Source organism: Mauremys reevesii, linkage group 6 (genome assembly GCF_016161935.1).
Source record: "Mauremys reevesii isolate NIE-2019 linkage group 6, ASM1616193v1, whole genome shotgun sequence".
In the NCBI taxonomy this organism is placed as follows: domain Eukaryota; kingdom Metazoa; phylum Chordata; order Testudines; family Geoemydidae; genus Mauremys; species Mauremys reevesii.
The window spans coordinates 99,103,961-99,128,438 of NC_052628.1; the positions used below are offsets into that span (position 1 = coordinate 99,103,961).

The window sequence follows — 24,478 nt, forward strand, 5'->3', positions numbered from 1 at the left end:
ATGCTCCATATTGATTGTCTCTCAATTGCACATGTGAGTTTCTGAATGTTCACTCAGTCAAATCCACCAACACTGAAATTCCCAGAAAGGAGTACATTTTATGTGCTGTTGCAGAATTCTATTTAACCTCTTTCCTGGGGCAAGTAATTTTCTTTCCTGATGGGTTAATAGAATATTATAGTTAAAAGCTGCTGGAGCTATTTAGGGCCATAATTCCATGGCAAGAACCTTGATTTTTTTGAGGCCTCTTCCCACTCCCCAGAAAGAATCATGCTGTCTGTCACCCCAGCCAGCCTGCTAGTAAACAAGACTAAATTTTCAATACTTGATCTGTTATGTCTAGCATAGCCCATTAAAATAATTTAACATTTTTATTGTATTTAAAAAGTACGTGACTTTCCAGTTCCCAAGCAAGACTTACTGATTCAAGCAATGCTTCAGTTTGCTATGACAAAGCCATGACTATCAATAAAGCAACAGCCCTAGTGTGTGCCTGGGCTGACAAGTCTTCATAATTTGCATTAAGGCTCCCTTGTAATTATACGATTGAAATTTCACACATCCACTGAATTCAGGTTCCCACAGCAGACATATCTGCTAAACTGCAGATCTATAAAAGCATTAACGTTACCATATATAGTAACAACACATCTGCACAAAGTGGAGTCACAGCTACTGTAGGAAAGATAACACACAATTTGGGTAATTCAAAGTTAAGTTTTTAGCTAAAACTGTGGATTACCTGGGGAGGGTGTTGGCTTTTTCTTTTTAAAATGTCAGTATGCTGTACACAAGCTGAACCCACCATTTTAAGTTTATTGCTGTGTTAAAGCAATTTGATGACAAAAATAGAACTAAAAAATGGGAGTTCCAGACAGCAGTTGTACATATTTTTATTTTGAGAAATAGATGTTTCTTAGCTATACAAAATTCAGAACAAACAAAGCACCAAGAAACATTTTGTCAAATGTACAAAAACATTAGAGAAATAATTGTTAGATCAAAGCACAGTAAATGGATGTCATTTTTGAACAGTTCACAAACAGACTCTAAACCAGTGCAAATTTTATTGCATTAATAGAACACTTCTCAACTCATTTAATAGATAATTTATTCACACTACTTCCTTTTATCCTCATTAACGTTCAGTTTATTTTTAAGCTCCTAAAAGGAGTTCAGTGTTCTTGTAAAAAACAGGAAACAATCCCTTATTTGCATCGATTGATGCAGAATGAAAAAAAAATATCAATCTACTGTTTCCTTTCTAATATGCATCACAAAATACTACAGCACAGTAAAATCAGAACTGCACCCAACTCAACTGTTCAATGTCAGCATTTACGGTTTACAAGGGGGTGGGGTTGTTTCTGAAAAGGTCCACACTGAAAAGCTGATCTACAGAAGGCACCTGAAGGTTTCAAATAGTTAAAGAATTAATTTGTAAAGGCTATCATTAATTCAATAAAAAGATTCAGCAGTTAATGAAAAACAATTTTTTGCATTGAAGAAATTGATTGATTAATGTTTAAAAACAAATTTCTACTTTAGGCTGGATTCCTCAGTAATATTTTTTAAAACGTTTTTAAACAAAGTTATAAAAATATAGATTTCTATGGTCTAATTAACACTCACTTTGCAAACATACCCCATGCTGCAGTTATTTATATGAAAATAATAAACTCAAGCTAAGGTAAATGTATATCCTAAAATTGAGGCAGTACAGAAAACATCATTCACAGGGTGAAAAAGGTCTAGTAATTCACAAATGCAATGTAAATTTAGAGTTTAGCCAACATGTGAAATTCAGCTGTAAGACAGACTTAGTAGTTTTTTGAGAAAGTGGAATAGAATTTAAAGATACATTTTCTACATAAAACAAATTTTCAATTAAGATGTTATTGTCAACTAGTATTATATAAAATATAAAGACAGAATATAGCTATCAGCATTGTACACAAATGTTCTATTTTCATGGTACGTTGCACAACATTTTAATTCAGTTTTCTATTCTATATACACAAACTTTTTGGAATCTATTGCATTTTCATTTACAATAATTACAATTAATCTTTGTAATGTTCTGGAATTTATTCACTCTGCACATCCAACACTCAACAGAAATTCTCTATCGAGAATCTTGATTTCAAATGGTTGAAGATCCCATTTAACTTTACAGAAAATGTAAATACCTTGTTTAGTAAAGGGAAACAAGGCAGATTTGGTACATTTACAATTAGATGAAAATTGCAAAATACATTGCGCTCTTCATATCGTTAACTAGTAATCCAAAATTTTAAAGACCATGTGAATTCAAAGAGATTTTCCTGTGTTAGTTATCTGTTTTATGCTAATATGCTCCTTTTAACATCTCTCAGGTTCACTCGATCACATACATACACACTTCAGCATGCTTGCAACCAAGTTGTTCCCAGCTCCACTTATGTGATCATTTTGGTTTGGATCCTGACTTTCTGCAGCCCAATAGCAGGTTCTTCAGGCAATAGTCATCTGCAACCATAATCTTTATGATTATAAATTAGGTTTCCAAAATGTATACAAGGAAAGCATCTCCGTCCCATTCTTGGCTGCTGGTTACACGTCAGACTAGAACTGTTCTAAGCCAGGGGTTCCCAAATTAACAAGGCATTTCTTTTCCTGCTTATGCAGAAGAAATGAACTGGGGCTGAACTCAGATTCCTCTTTGGATGACACCTGGGGGAAGCTCACTCATACACAATGGATGTATGGTAATTTGGATCATTGGGGGAATACAGTTCATAACGTTACTTCTTAGTCAAGCAGCTTCCAATTTTACTTATTCCCCCCACATTCCCCTCCCCCCGGAGTTTATTAGGTTATTAATTTGCAAGGAATCATTTATAAATTTCTTTAGTGCCTCGAGGAGGGGGAAAAAACCATTTAAAATGCAAATGGAAAAGTTTTAAGAAATTGTCCTCATGCATTTTGGGTCAGATTTTCAATCATATGGGTATTAACGTGCATTCAAGTCTAGTCAGGTGCCATACCTGTTTTCCAAGTGCAGTCATGGGGGTTTGCATATTCAGATTAGGTAAGCATTCATCTCTGAAAATCCAGCTCGAGGACAACTTGCCTCACTCTAATGTTTGCAGCTAAATATTTCATATAAAGAAATCAAAGGAGGAGGAACAGGAAGTGATATGTGGTGAGAAGGAGGCAGCAACTTAGAAGGAGCTCTTGGTATTTGCTTTACTCCAAGTTCTTGTGAGCAAATCTAGCTGCATGTTAGATGAAATATTGCGATTACATAATCACCTTGAGGACTTTGACTTTTGCTCCTGCATAATGGAATCTATTCTAGAGTCAGCTAGTTAACCAGCTATTAAAAACTAGAATTAAAAACCAAGCAGTTTAAAATAACCCAAACTCAACAACAAAATAACAGTCCTCAATGTGTCCTGGATTCTAAGTTCGAAAGTAAGTGGGCTTTTTGACTTGACTTCATTTAGTTTCACAGAGCGCTTTCAGCTAGCTGGGAAACAGGTAAGTACAACAGAATAGAAACTACATTATAACATGCAGAGGCATCAGTCTGATGTAGTAAATCCAGGGAAATTAAATCCTCTACAAGAAATTTGATCCAGGATTGGAAGAGTATCCCTTTTACCTCATTAGTCCTAGGAAACAAACATTTAGTGCTAGATACCATGACACACAAGCTACTCTGGATGTTTACACAAGCCCAGTGTCATATTGTTGAAGATTTGCAGCAATACGTATGAGAGGGCTGTTAAAACAAAGCAAATTGATTAAAAATGTCACCTACAATTATGTCTAAGAGGGTGAAAAAGGAATCCAGTTATTTCATTATTACCCAGTAGGCAAAACAACATATTATAAAGATCCTCTGCAGCTGGGGAAAATAAGGGTAGCTAAATGTTTAGGATGCTCAAAGAGAATTGCTATTTAAATTGCTCCAAGGAGCTATAAGGCTTAGCTGCTTATTATTTAGGACAATCAGTGAGAGGTGATAATTTAATCTGTGTGCTGCTGTACTTTTAAAGCCAGTACTAAAGTAAAGTATTAGGTACAATCTTTGCTATTTGTATAAAACTTACTTAGATTAGCAACTACTATAATGCAAGTGTAAGTATTCAAGAGCATACTTCACAGGGATTTTAAAATTTAAAATATGAATTAATTACATTGGTGGGGAGGGGAGCAGAGAGAAGAAAATCAAGCACCAATTCCACAGGTGAGTATAAGAAAACAGCTCTATACTCATTGTTGAGTTGGTCTGAAATCTGAAAAACAACTAATGAACTCAAAAAGCTAAAAATGACAGAAGAATTGAGATAAAGGTCTTGTACTGTGCTTGTGCTTCTTTGCTTTTGAGAATTGAAAAAATGCCCAATATTTTCATGGAGGAAGAATTCCAAATGAACTTACTATACTAACATGGCCAAGGATCACCAATTACTATGGTTTTTTGTTTTTGTTTTTTGTTTTTTTTTTTAATATAATGTGAGCATCCAGCTACAATGCCAAAAATATTTTCTGATACAAATAGTGCAAAATCCATTTCTTTGAAGGAACACACATCTTATAAAAATGTTATGTCAGCAACATGTTAAAAGTACTTTGTTTCGGGGAGGAGGGGGGGGGGTTCAGTTACTGGCACTTTCAATGAGATCCTAGTGCCCCGTAAAGAGTTTAAACGACTGAAGTGTGAAAAATGAGTAAAGATTCTGGCATGGGAGTAGTATGAGCAGATTACATTCAAACTGAAAGTGATACCATGCCTAAGTCACTTTGTTTTAATAATTCATTAATCCCTTCTCTCAGTTGCTTCTTCCAGGAGTGACTTCCTCAGTAAGGGATGGTCATGTACTGATTCAGCACACTTGACTGAAGCAGAAGCAACATGGCTATCCGCAATTGTTGCCATGTAATTTAGTTATGGAAACATTTGAGTCACAGACCAGTGTCTAAGTTTCATTTTGCAGAGGACATGACAAGTATTGTCAAGTAGGTGTGTGAGTTTTTCATCTACTAGCAATCAACTAAACATGGTTTTAACTTTTAAGACCAGTCCCTTGAACTCTTCAATTTTTCTCTGCATACACAACTTTAAGAGTTGTATATAAATATATGTATAGTAAAAAAATATTGAATCTGGACTTACAATGCAAAATAATTATCCCATAGGTTAGAAAGATACCAGGTATGGGGCAACAGTGCCTGAAGCTACAAGTTTACCCCAAGGGGCACTTTTTTTGGGGGGGGGGGATCTTAATTTCTGGTCAATATTTGTTTATGTCAAAACCTTTGTGCACCCTAGTTTCATTAAACTATCTCTGTAGCTTGCAGAAAGACACCCATCTCCTAGCTGCTCAGGGCAGAAGCCCATCATTGTTTGGGAGAACAAAGCAATATAGTCAGATTATATCTAATTTAATGTAGCAGGACACTGAATAGAGAAAAGCTAAAGTTTTATAATATAGCCAAAATGGAAGGGTTATTGTCAGTCCATAGATGTTTAGATTATTAACTGGGACAGGGACTACTGTCAAAAAGAGAGGTAATAACTAAAGCTATTGTTTGGTATCGTGACCTGTCTAAAATAGCTTCATTGCAAGTCGCAATTCAAGGGTTCCATAAATATGTACACACTTGCTGCACCCATATGCAACAAACAGATCCCTCTTTACCAGTGCACTTAACATGCTTCTTGGCTAGAAAGGCAATCCAAGACATACACTTATAAAATATCCCAGCATTGATGGCCCTTAAGAAAGCCACCAACTAAATGCTTATTGAACCACCATCTCCATTCTCAACTACTTGATGAAGATGGCGGACAAGCAAGAAACAACAAAATATATACAGAAAAATAAAGTTAAGGCAGATAAGCCATTCAAGAACTCAATATCCTTGGCATTAAGAAGTTTTAAGGTATTTTGTAGCACTTTACACTATTTCATGAGATGACAAAAATCAAAAATCAGAACTTGTCCCAAAGAGAGATTTGATCTGGATACAACTTGCTGGATTTAGTCTTCTTTTAGGAACTTGAATCCAAATCTACATATTCTCAGTTTTTGTGAAGTTCCTTCACCTCTTCCTGCATTTTTATATGACAGGTGCTCCAAAGCATTTCCTGCACCACTCCACACTGCTGCTTGGTGGTGCATCTATTTTCTGCATCTTCTCAAGCACCTCTGTTGTTAGACTTTTATATGCAAGTCTGTACTCACTGTCAAAGGCCTCTGGAATAAACAGAGCGTAGTTGAAAGTGCTGCTTAAATTACTTCAAGTGCACACCATAAATATTTTCCACAAAAAAACTTTTTTTTTAAAATGTATCACTCTGCAAGATCTAGCTGTTTTAAATGAACGGTAACTGAGAAGCACAAAAGCAACACTTATATTAGTATTCATTAGTTACTTCTGAAGTAAGGAAGTCTGCCAATTGAACAGCTGCTTAGAAACCCCTGAAACTAATGCCAATTTTTTGAAGTTAGCTAGCTATCCTGAGCCTTCTCTAATATATTTGTGCAAATAAACATTATGCACATTTCACAATATTTTCAACTTACCGATATCAATGTTCTCTCTCCCAAGAGACACCAAAGACAGGAAAAGGATTTCTCTATAAAAACTCCTGTAAAATATTTTAAAATATGAGTCAATGAAAGTACAATCTACTCTCAAGAAGTCAATGCTGAAAGCATGTTTATCTTCTATAAACACAGCTTTTTTTAAACTATGTTTCCAATGTTATTTGTACTATAAGTGGCTTGTTAATCAGTCTTGTGATCTCATGATTTTATGAGTCCTGCAGTTTTTGGTGTGCTTCTTTGAGCCCAGCTCCTAGAGTCAAGAGCTACATGAAAAAAGCTCATCTTTCATTAACAAAAATGTTTTAGCCACCACGCTTGTGGAGAAAAGGTTGAAAATGTGACACACACACACCCCCACCCACCCACCCACACCCAAAAGGTTCACAAACTGCACGGCAAGTGAAAAAAACCCAGAATGTATTTTAAAAATTTTTAAATTTCTCATGATTTTTTGATATTTGGGGTTCCTGTGTTTAGTTTCAGGATATCAAATTTTCACTGGAACAGAATTATCCACATATTAAACAAATAGGTGTATGCATCTAGGAGCAAAAAAAAATAAAAAAAATTAGGGATTGTATTAATGAATAAAGTACTTTCTTTTTAACACCTTGAAAATACACACAGTTTCTGTACTTCAGTCACTACTCACTTAAGAATGGGATAGGCTTGCAGAATTAAAGACATCTGCACAATACTCTTTGGCAAACTGACACAGAGCTGGCCTCTTGGTTTCATACAGTCACTGCATTCTTTGTAAATCAATCTAAATTGTGGCTGAATGAAGAAAGGGAACAGCCTACATCTGGGGGGGGGGGGAGATGAGGAGGCAGAAGAGCAGAGCCCATCAAGAAGCTCTGAGAGTCATTCCCAAAGGTGGCAGCTGACTGGACCTATCCCAGGTCTTCTTAGAGCAGGGGTCTCAAACATGCGGCCGGCCCGCAGAATTATTTGCTGTGGCCCACCAAGTTCCCCACGTCCCCCCAGAGTTATTTCCTACAGCTGTCAAGCTCCCCTCACCCGCCACCCCCGCAACGCGCCATGTCCCCCACCCCTCTGCCTACCTCCAGGCACTTCCTGCTGCTGAACAGCTCTTTGGCAGCGCTTAGCACTTTCCAGGAGGAAGTGGGGAGGAGCGGGGAGCCGCACGCTCAGGGGAGGAGGCAGAGAAGAGGTGGGGCAGGGGCAGGGATTTGGGGAAGGGTTTGGAATGGGGGCAGGGAAGGGGTGGGACCTCAAGGAAAGGGTGGAGTGGAGGCGGGGTAGGGGGCAACTATTGTACCTTTATATGAAAAGGTGTCAGTGATGTGGCCCTTGGGCCAACATACTAGTCCTCACGTTGCCCTCGTGATGATTTGAGTTTGACATCCCTACCTTAGAGAAAGCACTCAGAGCGAGCGTGTGCAAATGAACATGCACCACTTGGTACTGAGTAGCCTTTGTAGGAAAAGGAAGGAAACTGCCAGCCTGGCTACAGAAAGAGTGGGAAAAGCACAGACAGGCAAGACTCACCCAGACACACAAAATTCCTCTTTACAATATGGGAAACCCTGCCACAGCTACCAAGGCTTGGAAAAAGAGAGGGACTTCAAGTAGCAGAGACCAGGGGATTACACCCCTCCTGGGCAGATATGAACAAACTGAGTTATCAGAGAATTATCCCTGCTATAATAATTAGATAGTATAAAAACTACATTCAACAGCTTTTTTTTTTTTTTAAATAAAATAACTTTGACCCCACTCCTCTCCCCAAAACAAAAAAAAAGCGTCTGTGCCCCAAAGCATCATGCTCTAAAGATTCATCTTTAGATCGCTATTTGTGTGTGTTGGTGCTTACAGCGGTGCTTGCAATTCCAATCAAAAATGGTAGTTGCACATAATGGCAGTTTTCAAAGTGTCATATCTATTACAGTTCACAGTAGGGTCACATTACGTGACTGAAGCGTGGTATTCAGTGCTCTTAATACCATGTTCTTGTATGGAGTACTCCTCCCCCTCCCTCCCAGCACCTCCTGCATGCCACGGAACAGCTGATTGCAGCAGCTGGGAGGCACTGTGGGGGGGAGGGGAGGAGTTGATCAGCGGGGCCGTCAGTGGGCAGGAGATGCTGGGGGGGAGTTGGCTCCCGGTGAGTGCTCCAGCCCTGAAGCACCCACGGAGACGGCACCTATGAGACATAGGTACTCCCTCCAGAACCCCAAATATCCTCTCCGAGTACACACACCCCTCCAAGTACCCCTCCCAGTCACAAACACCCCTCCAGTACCCCCATAAATACCCCCTCCCGTTCCCCCTCTGGCAGCATCCTTTTTTGGGACCTGAAAGTAACCCTAAGAATAAGGGTAATAAATATTCCTCAGCCTCCAGATGCCAGTTTTTTCCCTTAATCAAAAGTATTGTGCAAAATGCAGAGCTGATTCCTCCTAGCCAGCAACTCATATGCAGCTGAACTTCAGTGGCTGTAAAGACAGTTCACTGGGTGCTTTCAGATCCTTTGTGATGTGAAGGTTTCAATGACAAATGTAAATGTGCTACATTTATGCAGCGAGGCCCAAGATCTCCACATGTTTTGTATCTGCTTTTGCATCCATATTTACTTCACTTATAAAAAAAAAAATCAGGTTGTGTGTATGCAACTGGGGGTTTAGCTATCTGACTGGCAAATAACTGCAGCAACTACATGCACAGGAGTAGATCTACACATGCCAGAATCTTTATAGATCTCAAAGTGCCCATATGAAAATCTGATCCTAAACATCTGGGAGTCTCAGAGGGGGTTGAATGTTCTATAACCATGTATGAGAGGCTGTTACAACTCTTAAATGGTATGTGATCCTGGTGTAGGTTTGGGTATGAGGGTGGGGGAAGATAAAAGAAAACACTGTCCCTTTACCTTTGTCGTTTGATGTCTGGTTTAACTTTCTGCAGAAGGAGGTTGATGGGTTCAACAACATTGTTGTGTTGAATGCTCAGTTTGATGTTCTCCACTAAAGTGCTTGTTGCCTGCTGATCTTCTGAAGCTATGGATGATTTCTTCTCCACTGAATCTGGTAGGAGAATGCAGCATTTCAGACCAATACAAAAATAGATGTAATTCTTAAACTGTCTCACTCCCATAAAACATGCAGTGAGTACAAGATATATGTGGTCTTTGCATGCGGAGACTTTTTGCCCATCTTGCAGAAGTTTCCACTACAATGGAATGGCTTTGCCTATTTAGGCATTCTGTCAGTGTGGCAGAAACTGTGTAAAGCATACACACTTTTTGAGTATGTCCTGACCAGGGAGCACAAGAGACCAAACTGCCTCTAGTTCTTGACATGTATATTTTTGTAACAAAATCTTTGTATATTGACACAGATATAAAAATGGTTCTTTTTAGTGCGACAGTTTCTTGTTAATTTATATTGAGTTCAAACACATTGATTGTTTCCAGGTGTAACACAGACACACAATCAGATGTGTTTGATGCATATGGCTGAAGGCTACCAGGTTTCAGCCATGCTGCATTAGTTCATTGGCTGCAAATTGAACCGAAGGTTAAGTGCATTCTAAAGAAAATGAAGTTAGTGATATTTATGCCATCAGGCGACCTTGAAGACCAGTTTGTAAAGAAAGAAAAGTGAAGCTGCCACTGCAAAATGTGGGCTACATGCTACCATTAGTGTAGCAATGGTGAAGCTGAAACAGAAATGTTGCAGCAATGACTATCAGCAGCTGATCTAGTCAGGCATCATTTACACATTTACTGCAGCGTTTTAGTGCATGAACTGGTGGTTCTAAAATGACAATGAACTGACTTAATAAAAACAGTGCATGAAGGGGGCAGTGGAGTTTAGATTACAGACAGAATCAATACATAGCAAAGTTGCATAGCAAGCAGCAAGCGAGGGACATTTGTTGATGAAAGTCACACCAGACACAGTGATCACTCCAATGAGTTTGGGATAGCCTGGATATAAAAGCAGGATTCAGTGCATTTGGTGAACATATTTTCCTGTTTTCCAGATATTTTCTGAATTTACTGCAGGTTCTCTCAATGGTACTATTTGGCCAGTTTTTTAGCACAAAAACATTTAAAACAAACTCTTTGTTCCCTTGTTTACATCATATGAGTTTGTATTGGGGTGGCTAATTAAAGTTATAGATACACTATTGGAAGATTCAAGTTGTCAGTCATGTTTCATATGGATGTCACCAGCCCCTTGGTAAATAAAACAAAAACAAAGCAAATGACACTATCGTCCTCCTCTGGTTCTCCTAGTACATTTTTTGGTTCAATCAGTTTGCTTAGATTTAAAGCTCCTCTGGGGAGGGAAATCTTCTTCCTTGGTGTTTTACAGCTCTGAGCTCATTTCTTAAAAGTTAACACAAGCAGAACAGCTCAGTGCAACAAGAAACTATTTGAGACTGATGTAATACAAGAGTACATAGTACACTGCACATGCATGTTTCAAAAAACTCTCCTGCTGTAGTGGAAAACCATGTGAATTGAAGCTAATGGCATAAACCCTATAGCTACACATGGTAAATTAGGATGCAGAAAGGTGGGATTTTTTTTTTTTTTTTTTAAAGCAAAATTTTATTTTAGAAAGATTTTTCTTTGTAGCGGTTCTTCTCTTTCATAGCTGTATTGACATGTCAGTAACACAGCAAGAAAGTTCAGAGCCATGCCCTTACTGAAGTTTATGTACAGGCTGCCATCTGATCAAATCCTTCCCCTATTTTATATCTGATATATAAACATGCAAAGAATACTGCAATTTGTATACAAAGGAGGAAGATGATAAATGCTTTCATATCAAGTTTCACATTGTTTACACTGTATTGTCATTCAAAATGTGGTGGGTGCTTTGCAAATAGAGGGGAAGACAGTTCTTGCCATGAAGAGCATACAATCTATAAAGAAGTCACAAGGTAAATAGAAATGTTTAGTGTCACCTCTCAATCCCCACCCCACACTCTCACACACACTTGTTTCACTTACTGAGATTTCTCCAAGTTATATATAGAGGCTCTCCAGGCTCTTGGTGAAGGTTGATGTTGTCCCACAGTAGCTGGATGTATACTAACTTACTGTCTTGAGACAGAGATGACAAAGGCAGCTGGAATGAGGGAAAGCGAAGTTTAAAGAGGTCAGCACAGGATCATGTGATTAAAAACTTGATAACAGGCCCCAAGAGAGTTATTTCTTATCTCTGTTGCTGAAAAGATTTCTGCTATTCATTTTGAGACATAAAAATGGAGAGGCTAAACTGCAGATTTCATTTAGTAGGAATTGAATAGCGTATTGTTTGCACTGCAGTACTGAAGTGGCCTTTTTTCTTTATTTAGCTTAAACCCCTTCCTGCGTGATAGAAGTTAAACCAAAAAAGACCACTAGTACTGGCATCTACTCAGGCTGTATTGATATAAATACATTATTATTTGTATTGCATGAACACTTAGGAGCTAGAGTCGCAGGCCACGGCCCTAGTGTACTATGCACTGTACAAATGCAAACAAAGAGATGGTCCTTGCCCTGCTGGTAGTATGTGCCTGAGGCACTACTAGCAGATGGTGATCCTGCTGCAAAAGGCTTTACATTACCTTTCTGTTGGTTTCCAAGCTCCAAGAAAGGAAAGCATTTGGACTCTATGTAACAGGTGGCAGGGGCGGCTCTAGACACCAGCGCCAGGCAGGGCGCGGGGGCAGCGCGGGCGGGGCGCGCTTTGCGGCTGGAGCTCCCGCTGCATGCATGCCTGCAGGTCACCCGGAGCGGACGACAGCGGACCTGCGCAGGCATGACTGCGGGCGTCCCGCCGCGCCGCGGCTCCGTTCTCTCCCGCAGGCATGCGCGCGCGCAGGTCCGTCCGTCCGGCTCCGGCGCCCGCCCAGCCGCGCCCGAGCCGCCGCTGGCAGCGCGACCAGAGGGGACCCGCCGGAGGACGAGGCGCGGGGCGCGCGCAGCGGGGCGCCGGCTGCCTTGGGGCAGCCTACTCCGACAGGTGGGACTGTTTGTACAGCAGGTTGGGAAAGGCAGCTGCTCGCAGATATTTACTAAGAATACAAATTATCCCTAGTAACACCACACACCTAGTCAGTTGGTTATCACAGACACATGAAACTCATAATTACAGCTCAATTTTTCATAGCTTTTGTAAAATTAGAAGTGCCTTCTGAATGACTATGAACTTCCTGCATGAATCGGAAGTGAGAGATGGACAAGAAAGCTGTGTAGTTCATTCCGAGTCAGTGTAGGCTTTCCCCTGATAATACAAGGTATTTTCCAATTTAGCCTGTAAAGTTTCCCAGGTGATGGGGCTTCAGCCACATCTCTTAATACTATTCCATTACATGGTTCAAATACCTGATGACCTCTAGTATACACATTTGGCACATGTGCAGATATCAGAGGTGTTCCTATCTTTGAAAAAAATCTGGCCCTTAAAAGAAAGGATGAAATGCCAGAAAATAATGCACCTGATTCTCTAGTCTTTTCTTACATTTTTATATTGATGTGACTCAATGAAGTTATAACAACAAAAAACTGGTGGAATGAAGCATGGAATCCAGCCCAATATCTGAAAGAGATTTCACAGTGTGGTAGGGAATCTGCCTTGCTGTGATGTGTTATAACTTAAAGCTGCTGTTCATGAGTTAGAATTCCCCAGAGCTTCTTTTTATCCCCGACCATCAGCAGCCACTGAGAAAAATCTCACTTAGTAGCTTTTGAAAATCTATAAAAGTATGTAGTGGCATTACACCCCACATTCTTCATAGAGCTATGATTATGGCATAACTAAGATGTATTTTATGCAAGATGGGTCATGTAAGAGATCATTGGAAAGGTTATGATTTATTGAATATGATTATCCTATTTGTATGCATGTATCATTTTTGTATCTGACATAAAGACTATTGTCTATGCATCTATTACAAATGTGTTTACACCTGGGAAATGCCCGCTAGACGGAATGCAATCAGTCTGGATGGCTGGTTGGAAAGGCCACTAGGAAAAACAATAGGTCTTTCAAGATGCTTATCTCCCATCTTCCTGGGAAGCCTTCCTGGGGATGCTGCAAACAGCCTTTGAGTTATAGCTGCAAGAACATGTGACCAAATCACCTGGTATTGGACTCCATGATGATAGCGTTTTTCCACTGATTGGGGGTAGGAATCATACTGGGAGACAAGAGAGTCCCGTCATATGCAAAATCTATTTAAGGCAGGGGAGTGTCATCATCATGGTTCGTTCTTCATTGATTCCCCACCCAAGAAAGGGGACTCCTGGAAACACTTGAGAACAAAAAGACTGGACTAGGGGAGAAGGACTGATTGCAGGCAAGAGGGTTGTCTGGCCTGTGAAAAGAATATCTGGAGTTTTAAGCTGCAAGCAAATACTGCTTGCCTTCAAGAATCTCTGCAATCTGCCTACAACAACATTTAGGGTGAGAATTTGCTACTTATAACCAGTTTCTTTAGTATATTAAGCTTAGATTGCGTGTTTGTTTCATTTGCTAGGTAATCTGCTTTGATCTGTTTGCTAAATCTTATAATCACTTAAAAAATCTATCTTTTGTAGTTAATAAACTTGCTTTGTTTTGTCTAAAACCAGTGTGTGGGGAAATCATAATTTGGGGCAGAAAGCTGCATATATCCCTCTCCACATTGAGGGAGGGGGAGAATTTCATGAGCTTAGGCTGTACAATCCTCTGTGCAATGCAAGACGGTACAATTTTGAGTTTACACTCCAGAGTGGGGTGTGCACTTGAGTACTGAGCAGTTCCTTAGCTGAGCCTTCCCATGCAGAGCTGATCTCAGCATCTGTATGAATAGCTGCAGCTCAGTGCATCCCTACCCTTATGTGTGCTGGTTAAGTGCAGTCTGAAACTTGAGGGAGGGCTTGGCTGGCTTGCCTCAGCAATACAGTGTAAAGGGAGGTCAGGTTAGTGGGCCAGGCAGGCTCAATGGTACCCCAGTCCCAGGCAGCACCCCAAAAGGGGGGTGGGTGGGGAAAATCCCATCAGATGCCATGGCTAGAGAACAGTTTGACCAGCAGCCAAGTGCTCTTTTCACTCATCATCATCATTCAAGACAGGAATCTTGTAAAAGGAATCTTATTACCAATAGTAGAAGTAGAAATGTACGATTTGGTATTTAAAAAAAAAATCTAGATTTTAAACTATTGTCAAGGAAGGTTTTCCTGACATTTTCTATAAACAAAAATAATTCAATATGTTGCAATGTTTGTGCATGTCCAATTACTCTTAAGGCACCTACCTGCACCCCGTCATTACAGTGTTCCGATGTCAGAATGAGTCCTGGCAAGTTGCTAGGTAGATCCAAGCGCCGGAAATACCAAACTAGGTTCCAGAAAATGATGGGATGTTGGTTGATAAATGTGGATGTGTGAATCACTTGTTCCCCTTCATTCTCTAACAAGGATTCAAGCTCTTTACGTAGCACCAGAGGGCTCAAGTAGGGCACAGACAGCGGGAGAGGATTGGGCCTTTTCCCTAAAGGATCCTGAAAGAACAGCAGCAATTTGTTACTTTACAAAGTCAAAGTCTTTCAGCCCCCAGAAATACTTTTGAGGATCATTTCCCATAGCAATCTTAAATTGCACTGCTGCAGAACTAACATTTCTAAGTCTTTGGAGCTAATGAATGCATGACAGATATACTGGGGCTGTCAGTTTTGATTTCTGAACTTTTCCTTCTCCTTCCTCACAAAAACAGAGCTTGTTAAAATAATTGCTCTATAGATGATTAAAAACAATGTTCCAATACATTATAATGCAAGTCCATCAGGAGGCAGCTTAAATGGAAAACAAACTTCATCGTGGAACAGCAGCCACTCTAAGTCCATCAGAAGGAGAGACATCCTTGTCTAACATGGAAATACTTACTGTAATGAACTCCATTCCTCTGCCCGCTTCTCTCCCCACAGGAGATACCATCTGAACCATTTTTTGGTGGGGAGGATAGGCGGTACATGAAGGGAATGACTTGCATATACCTCTTGGAATAATGTGCTATTTGTTATTATTAGATGGTCAATTCCAGAATGCTGGTCACTTGTTTATAAATTTCTGATCCCTTTAGAAAGGTTAAGGAAAAGTCTGTATTTCCAGAGGAAGAATTTCAAATCAAGAAGCACTACTTAAAATGTATTCAGGAAAGTGAATCCTTCAACCATGTCAGAGCAACTGAACCATGGAAAGACTTAAGATATCAAGACACACTTAGAAGAAAATACTTTACTCTTACGGAAAGGGTCAATTTGAGCCTGGTAGTGCCCGCAGTATTCAAGAATGGCAAGCAGCAGTAGATCTCTCAGGATGTTGTTCATGCAGCAATTCATCAGCACTGGGTTAGATTCACTTAATATCAAACATCTTATTTGCAACCTACCGCAACTTCTTGCAAGCTATTTGGAAGACTAACTGTTGAAATGCCATGAGATGGTCTGTGTGTGAGATCAATATTTTGCAGAGGGCCTCCGACACTGTGGCTCCGAGTCAAAGATGCTCCTCGTTTCGATGAACTGATGACAGACGTCTTCATAGCCCTTGGGCCCTCACTCTGTTCTTCTGGCACATCACTATTTGGGTTTCAGAAGAGAGCATGTTAACATATTGCTACTCAGCAACGCCTACTGACAGACAGTAACCAGAGAAAGACTCTCACATAGGGGTACCAGGTAGTTTTCTATTGAAAGGAAAGCTCAATCATTGGGTTGGCACCACACTATTCCACAGAAAAACTCAGCACAATATAAAAAAAAAAGTCACATTTTAAAAGAACATTTCCGTATCAACTGTGAAAAGCACTTGAAAGTTTTTTAACTAAAACCTGCCGTTATGGAGCCTATGACTCTAGTGCAGCCACCCTGCTTAGAAACAGAGCTGGACAAGAAGCGCAAGGTATTTTCTATCAATACCTACTTACTATTTCAGATGAATTTATTTTGGTCATGCTCACATTTTACATCACCTTTCCTTGTGTTTGCTTTCTCTGAATGGTCATGCAACTGAGTTTTACATGTAAGTGTTCACAGAAAGCAAATTTATAAATGACATGCATAAACGTTCGCAAAAATCCTTAATTTTAATTTCATGCTAGAAGTGCTCCCACACTCTTGCTGCAAGGGAATTGATGTGTGACTCATCTGACCAGTTATAACTAAGCAGTGCAGCTCATTCAGAAGAAGGCACACAAGGAATACTCTCAGAACTATTTGCAATCAATGCACTGCACACAGTTGAACTATTCTTTAAAATTCGGTTACTTTATAACAAAATAATTTTTTTTTAAATCAGTCTTCTTCCGCATATTTTGCGGCAGTAGAGGGGTTAAATTCATGGGATGAAATTTTAGTTGAAAATTATCTGTTTGGCTCCACTGAGACATTTGTGACAGAGTTAAGAGACACTAATGTAAGATGATAAACCAGTTTAAATCTTTGAACATAAGATCAACTAATATTACACAATAAAATGTCATGTTCACACCTTAAGAGTCTCACTCAGAAGGGCATAATTGGAGTTACTCAAATTTTCCAAACGTAAAATTTTAAAGTTTTCATTAAATTTGAGTTTGATAAAAAAATTGTTGAAAATTCAATTACCACCACCCCCCAAAAAAGGTAAAGAAATCTGCTTGTTTTTTTAACCAGTTCTACACATATTCTACACAACGTAGGGCTACTGACTCTCATGGTTCTTCACAAACTGCCACAAAAGAGAAATAGCTTTTCTACAATAGTGTTAATATTGCATATTATAGAACTGCTTATGCTAAGCACTCCAAAACCTCTTACCTTAAAGAGATGATTCTCAACAAATTGATTATTTCCATAATATAATAAACTGTATTAATTCCATATACAGGAAAAGTGCATGCTTAAAATAACTTTAAAAATACACGTTAAAATTCATAGGAAATTGCTCCAAGTTCATGTATAACTGAATTATCAGATTCAACTGCAGTTCTATAGGCAGACTGCTTTTAAGGCACTAATTCATAGAGATGAACTTAAAGCAATTGTCTAATAAGTATACTTACAAGGTGCAAAAAGTGAGGGAAGACCAACCAATGATAATAGTAAGAATGACTTTTCTATATCATATTTGGCACACTAGCGTTTAATATACAGTGGGACAACAGTATGCTAAATTTTCACTTTTCAATAAGAGACACAATATTGAAAGTGCTAGTAATTTCTAATAGTACTATCACAAACTATTTTGTTTAGAAACTAAGAACTGTTTTCCCCTTTCTCCCCTCTACCTTTGCTCAGTTGCAGAGCTGGTTTCTTCAGCTATGGTCTGGTTGGGCTTTGGGTGATCTGAAAAACTGATCAAATCAGCAACAGCAGGACTGGACACAGGTTTCTGCTCCAGAGGATCAGCGGTTAATGGAATGTTTCCACTATGTAAACTATCTCCAGATGTACTTGGTTTCAGAAAAAAGCTAAACAATGACATGACCAAGAGAAAAAGGGGGAGGGGGAGAAGATATTAAACACACAAGTTTATGTATGTTTTTAAAAAGTGACTGTAAATATTTGGAAAATCAAATTACAAAAGTACAAAAAAAAGAAGCACTGTACATAAACCCTCTTCCAAAATCACAACAGTAAGACTTGCACTGAGCTCCAGAATGCAACTGACATCCCCCTCTCATTGCTACAAATATAGAGAGAAAACACCAAACATGTGAAGTTAGTCCACACACTACCCTACTCTGCCATTTGCAGAGTTTAAAAAAAAAGTCCACTTTGGTTTGGGTAAGTAACCACTTTAAACAATATTTTGTTATTTCACAATAAAAAGATTTGCTACCTCAAGACCATGTATAAATTAAGGATGCAACATAAATATCATCTTGTTTTCCTAGTGATCTTTTATGTATAAGCTTTATAGATACTCTGGCTCTCCCAGGCTTACTTAAGTCACAAGGAATAGGTAGCTTATAGCTAGTTCATACCACTAATGACGACATGTGCTATGAGAGATCGTTTTAAAATTATGGTCAGATTGTGAGATTTTTGTCATCTGTCTTCACCATTCAGTTTAATGTGGCAGAATACAAAGTTGTTGGAAGGGCTGTACATAAAAAGGCTCTCTGGGCTATGGGTCTCATGGTCCTGTTAATTAGCCAAGTTTTGTACCAACTTAAAACTGATATCCTGCAATAATGTGACTCTTGCTAAACCTGTCTTGGAGGGAAAAACCTTGCTTGTTGAAGTTTACGAAGTGCTCTCTATATAAAACCATTTTGAAAAGCTAGTTGAAAAAGCTGTACATACATTAACCTTGATATAAAAAAACAAAACAAAAAACAGACAGATATTCTGCCTTCCAAATGGTTACATTTATGGGGCACACACTCAAGAAAATGAGATGTTTGGCAAGTGTAAATGACTAACCTGAAAGTTCAATCCTTTCTAGCTGCAATTACTATAATCTTCAATGACTTACAATATTTTTAGTATGCTTTATCCCAATCACGATTGTACAAACAGGGAAACTGCTAGTGATGTGTCCCAGCTGTATATGGTAATAAGTGTCTTTGTTTTGTTCCTTCCCCTAAAGAGCCTTAACTTCTGAATATGAATAATTTTATAACACAACACAAATTTTGAAGTTGTGTAAAGTGGGAAAGGTAAAGCTCTTGGCAAACCCACTAACCTCGCAGATCCACGCAAGTCTTTAAACTCCACATTAAGAAGAGGTAAGAAGGTGTTTTTACAAAATGGACATGTGGTGTTTAAGTTAGAGTCATCTGCAGCCCATCCAGCCATAATTTCTTCATCATAAACCAATGCTCCGCAAACTCTGCACTGAGAACAGCTTGACATCAAGACCTACAACAGAGAATGAATATTAGCCTTTGTCACGCAGTTTTATAGGTGTAGCGCACACAGTGGCCCAGCAGATTTGACATCAGAATGACAGTCTGAAGATCTGGATTCTATTCTCAGCCCTGCCACTTACTTGCTATGCTAAAGGCCACTTGGTTAGCCTTTTTGTGGATTGCTGTCTACCTATAAAATGGGAACAACATTCATCCATTTTGTCCAGTGATTTGAGATCTATTAAAAGCACTATGTAAGTGCTAAATAAAGAACAGCTCTGACAACATTAACACTGACAAAATGCCTCTAATGTGTTTATTATAAATCTGTATGTTCCTGTTTTTACTAGGCCTTTACAAATAAGGACACTTTGTAAAAGCTTCACACGTTGAAAACATGGATGTGTGGAGGAACACTGAAGAAATCTTTTCTCGATCTCCATCACAAGGCAGGAAGGAGTTCAAATACATATATTTACTCCTTTTACTTTTTCTACCATGAGATATAATTCTGCAGAATTATATGTAAAACAAATTCCACACATGGAGCTGGATGTTGAAACATAGCTTGATGCCAATAATGTTAAGTTTTGTAGTTCTAGCTGTGATCAGGAATGATCTGGGTTACATTCAGATAGTAATGCGAGATAGAGATATATTTTGCTCTTTTTTCCTTGGTTGGTTGAAGTACATTTTCACTGGTGGAAGTCCCAGGACTTGGTGTGGTCCAGTTTTAAAAGAATCAAGTAATGGAGAAGAACACAGTGTAGGGAAATAATTCTGCACTGTCGTGGGGGGTGGGGAGACTATATGACCTCTATTCTTTTCAAGTCTATTTTCTATGACTCCCATTTTCTTGGAGTTTCATTCTTTGAACACAATGGGGTGCACTTCAAAGTCTGTAGCAAGGATTTTCTTTTACTATCCTTTATTTTTCAATCACACGATGTAGTGCAACAGTTAGATAGGCTCCTCAATCCTCCAGGAGATCAAACAGTTGTTTAAAAAGAGAGACTGTTTGGGTCCTGGATACCTGAATTGAAAGAGCTACAAGAACTGCTATCATGAGGCAAAGCTGTTTGTGTTAGTCATGCAGACACCAAACAAAAGGTTAAAATGCACCAACAGGCAGCGATGGGAGATGCTGAAGGCAGCAAGCTAATTCAGTTTCCCATTAGGCCTTGTCTACACTACCTCAGTAAGTCAACCTAAGGGTAGGTCCATACTTACCCGCCGGGTCGACGGGTGGCGTTCGACTTCTCGGAGTTCGAACTATCGCGTCTAATCTAGACGCGATAGTTCGAACTCCGGACGTGCTCCTGTCGACTCCGGAACTCCACCACCACGAACGGCGGTGGCGGAGTCGACGGGGGAGCCCCGGAGTTCGATCCCACGGCGTCAGGACGGGTAAGTCAGTCGAACTAAGGTAGTTCGACTTCAGCTACGCTATTCACGTAGCTGAAGTCGTGTACCTTAGTTCGACCGCCCCCCCCAAGTGTAGACCAGGCCTCAGTTACGCTACTCCAGCTATGTGAACAACATAACTGGAGTCAACATAGCGTAGGTCGACTTACCACGGTGTCTACACTGTGCTGCATCAACAGGAGACACTCTCCCTTCAACTTACCTTACTCTTCCTGCTTCCGTGGAGTACTGGAGTCAACTGGAGAGGCCTCTGCCGTTGATTTAGCGGATCTTCACCAGACCTGCTAAATCGACCCCTGCTGCATCAATCAAAGCAGCGTAAGAGCAGACATGGCCTTAGTAAGGAGTAGTTATCAAAGAAGAATGATTCTGAAGGAACTTGGTTGCTTCCCCCCCCCCCCCATTTATTTAAATTCATTTGTATTTAAAATTATTGTACGATTTGACTCTGAAGGTGTTGAACTCCTCCTAATGAAGTTAACAGAATGAGACTATAAGAGGCCCATATACTGAGTGTGTTTCTTTATACCAAAATATTTTTTTTAAATAAAAACTTTAGACATCATTTTACCTCCATTGCACAGTTCTGGAAGATGCTGGACAAACTGGTATTGTGGGAGGAACCATGTTCTGACTTCTCAGAATCCAGACCTTTCATACTTCTTGGGAACGAAACCTCACCTGTACAGGAGTAGTTAGATTCTTTATCCAAAGTAAATGTAGTTTATTTTTCTTCAAATGGATAGTTTCACTAACACAGGAAAAAAAGTGACATTGCCAAGACTACAGAAGAATTAGTTCCAAGGTTCTGTATGAGTAAGTTTATAGCAGCAATATTGGTATGTAAACATCACAATAGAGTCCTATATTTGCCATCAGGATTTCTAAGTAGTTTTTGTGCTTCATTAATAAATATACGATATGATATATTGGCACAAGAAAATTGAGGAGGAGGTGGGGAAGGAAAAGTGATAGGAATGATATGTCTAACAGATTTCACCAAAGAGAAAGGAAGCTGAAGAGCAAAAAGAATTGTCCAAGTATTTGTTATTGTACAATGCCTACATCTCTTGAATATTGATATAGCCACACAAAGAACAAGAAAAGGAAACCAATGAGAAGAAACACCAATCTAGGGGTGCAAGTGTCACATCAGGTGCTCACTGGCCATGGCTGAAGCAAAAACTAGGCTAAGCCTGTGGGTGATACCAAGGGTTTGGGGGGGGGGGGAGGAGGAAGGTGTCAACTTCTTTATTCAACCAAAAAAGCCCTAGCAAAACCATCAAAATCCTGCTACTCAAGTGGAGTATAGGCTGGGATCAGCTCCAGATAGGAAAACCCCATTAGTCCCATTTGTTCAGCGTCCTGGTCAACTTCTGCCACTCACAGCAGGCAGTCTTGACTGAGCCTTTCCTTGCCCAGAGAAGTCCCTCATCTGCAGGCTGCAATCCTTAGGTCTGCAACCCATCTCCCTCTAGGCATGTGCATTCCTCTGGTTAGGGCAGCCACTCTCCAAACCTGACTCTTCTCCTTTATATAATATTCCCTCCTGATGAGAAGTACGTGGAAGGCCCTCCCTCCAGATTTAACATTTCTAGTAGATGTTGCAGAATGGGGCTAATTTAAGTTCCAATATGCAGGATAGACCATTAGCCCCTTCCTGTCCTGGACCAGAGTGGTTTGTAATCCTGATCACTGAGGATATCAAGGTTCATTCAGTTTTAGAACTGAGAAGATGACACCAACAATGTACACACTTAGATATACCCACTAGCCACTTCAAAGTTTCACAACAACTCAGCACCCAGCAGCTCCTATTATTCAAAATGGTGCTGAGCACTTTTGACGATCTGGCCACATCATTTAGATGGCTAAATGAAAGCACTCTGAAAAAATCTGGCTGCTCATTTTTTATTTATTAATATTAACATTCTGGAGATACTCATGTATAGAATGCTGATTTTATATGAATAAGTAGGTTTAGCGTAGCTATAAGAATTAGACAAAAAAGAAAAGATGTAATATCTTCCAGGCTCTCCAGACTCAGGAAATCCTGTTATAGCTGACCATCTTATACAAAGCACTATGAACATATTTTGTTCTACATAACGAAGAGATGTATTCACTATGTTGTACTTACAAGAGAAGGCTATTAGTCTTTCCAAAGTGTATCAACTCACATTTGCAGATTAATTCTTTTGTTTGATAGTGCTACTGATCCCATTGCATTGAGCCACTTCACTCTTGTACTGATGAACAGCAGCTCACCCTTTTCATTATATTCCAAAATAGTGAATTAGGAAGGAAAAATTCAAACCTGTTGTGTAGTGCTGTTTCCCTACATCTCCACTGCTGTTGCTGCTGCCAAGACTGGTAGTGCTTTGTGTGAGTTCACTGGTTACCAACCCGGGGATTCCTGGTTTTGGTGACAGATTGTCTCCTAAAATATGATCTTCAAAACCAGGAGGAAAGGTGAAGTCTGGTCGATGGGTTTCTTCCTTTAATTCAAAAAGAAGGAACTTAACATTTTTCCAGTATTTTCAGAACTACATGTATTTCTTTGACATTTAATCATTATTAAAAGTAATTCATGCAGCGCTATAGGTTTACAGTGTCTTCACAAAAGAGATTACATCTCATACCGGCAAGAAAACACATTGGCCAAGAGCTCATGGAAGGAAGGACACTGCAGACTACCGGTGGTAAGGAGAGCTGACAGAAGAGAGTTTTAAGAATGGATTTGAAGGAGGAGAATATTCTTTACAAAACAGAACATTGATTGTTTCCAAGTGCAGGATCAGTGAGAAAAAACAAGTGCAAAGCGGGGAGACAAAAAATGGGGAGTAAAAAGAGCAAAAGCAGGAGAAAAAGAAAGGAATGTAGTTGAAGTAAAGGAGAGCACAGACATAGGTGTCTGAGTCTGTAGGGCCTTGGAAGTGAGGATCTAAAGAGTGGAGTGACAACAGTTAGAATGGCAGGAGAAGATGATTATTTGAGTAATTGCATTTTGGATAGATTGGAGGGGGACAGAGGAGAATGGCAGAAAAAACAAAAAAAGCAAAAGTTACAGTTTTGGATATTGGATATAGGGAAGAGTCAGAAAGATGACCTAGAAGTTGTGATCCTGGGAGACAAGGAGGACAGTGTAGTTGTTAAACAGCAGAGAAGGGTGGCAAAGGACAGGGATGAGAAAGAAAGGAAAAAGTTCAGTTTTGAACAGCCAGAGTTTGTATGGGACATCCCAGAGGAGGAGGACAGTGCAGAGAGGCAGCTAATTAAGATGCAAGACTTGAGGGTGGAGAAAGATGTAGAATTCTCAGCACAGGGATACAAAGAAAGACGGGGACTGAGAACAGAATGCCGGAGAGATGCCAAAATAGGAGGGGAGATGAAATGATGAAGAATTATTAAAGGAAATACTGAAGGAAAAATCAGCAAGGTAGAAAGACAGCCAGGAAAACCCAGTCATGGAAGCCAAGTGAGGAAGGAAAGGAGAGGAGTAAGTGATAGGCATCAGACAGATCAAGAAGACTAAGGAAAAGCTACAAAGAGTCCGGTGGCACCTTAAAGACTACGGGATTTCTTTGGGCATAAGTTTTTGTGGGTAAA

The 24,478-nt window shown here is 39.6% G+C and overlaps 1 protein-coding gene across 4 annotated transcripts in view; it reads right to left on the minus strand.

Moving 5' to 3' along the window:
- Positions 1–877: 877 nt before the first annotated feature.
- Positions 878–24,478, minus strand: part of DENND4C (DENN domain containing 4C) — a 104,785-nt gene continuing 81,184 nt past the window's right edge. For all 4 annotated transcript variants that reach the window (XM_039543566.1, XM_039543569.1, XM_039543565.1 and 1 more), the window contains 10 exons: positions 23,187–23,367; positions 21,441–21,550; positions 19,279–19,454; positions 17,876–18,058; positions 15,998–16,187; positions 14,865–15,110; positions 11,590–11,707; positions 9,496–9,649; positions 6,579–6,643; positions 878–6,248 (listed from right to left, as the gene is read on the minus strand). In XM_039543566.1, coding sequence (XP_039399500.1) covers positions 6,112–6,248; positions 6,579–6,643; positions 9,496–9,649; positions 11,590–11,707; positions 14,865–15,110; positions 15,998–16,187; positions 17,876–18,058; positions 19,279–19,454; positions 21,441–21,550; positions 23,187–23,367 — 1,560 coding nt within the window. In that variant the 3' untranslated portion in view covers positions 878–6,111. The remainder of the gene's footprint in view (positions 6,249–6,578; positions 6,644–9,495; positions 9,650–11,589; positions 11,708–14,864; positions 15,111–15,997; positions 16,188–17,875; positions 18,059–19,278; positions 19,455–21,440; positions 21,551–23,186; positions 23,368–24,478) is intronic.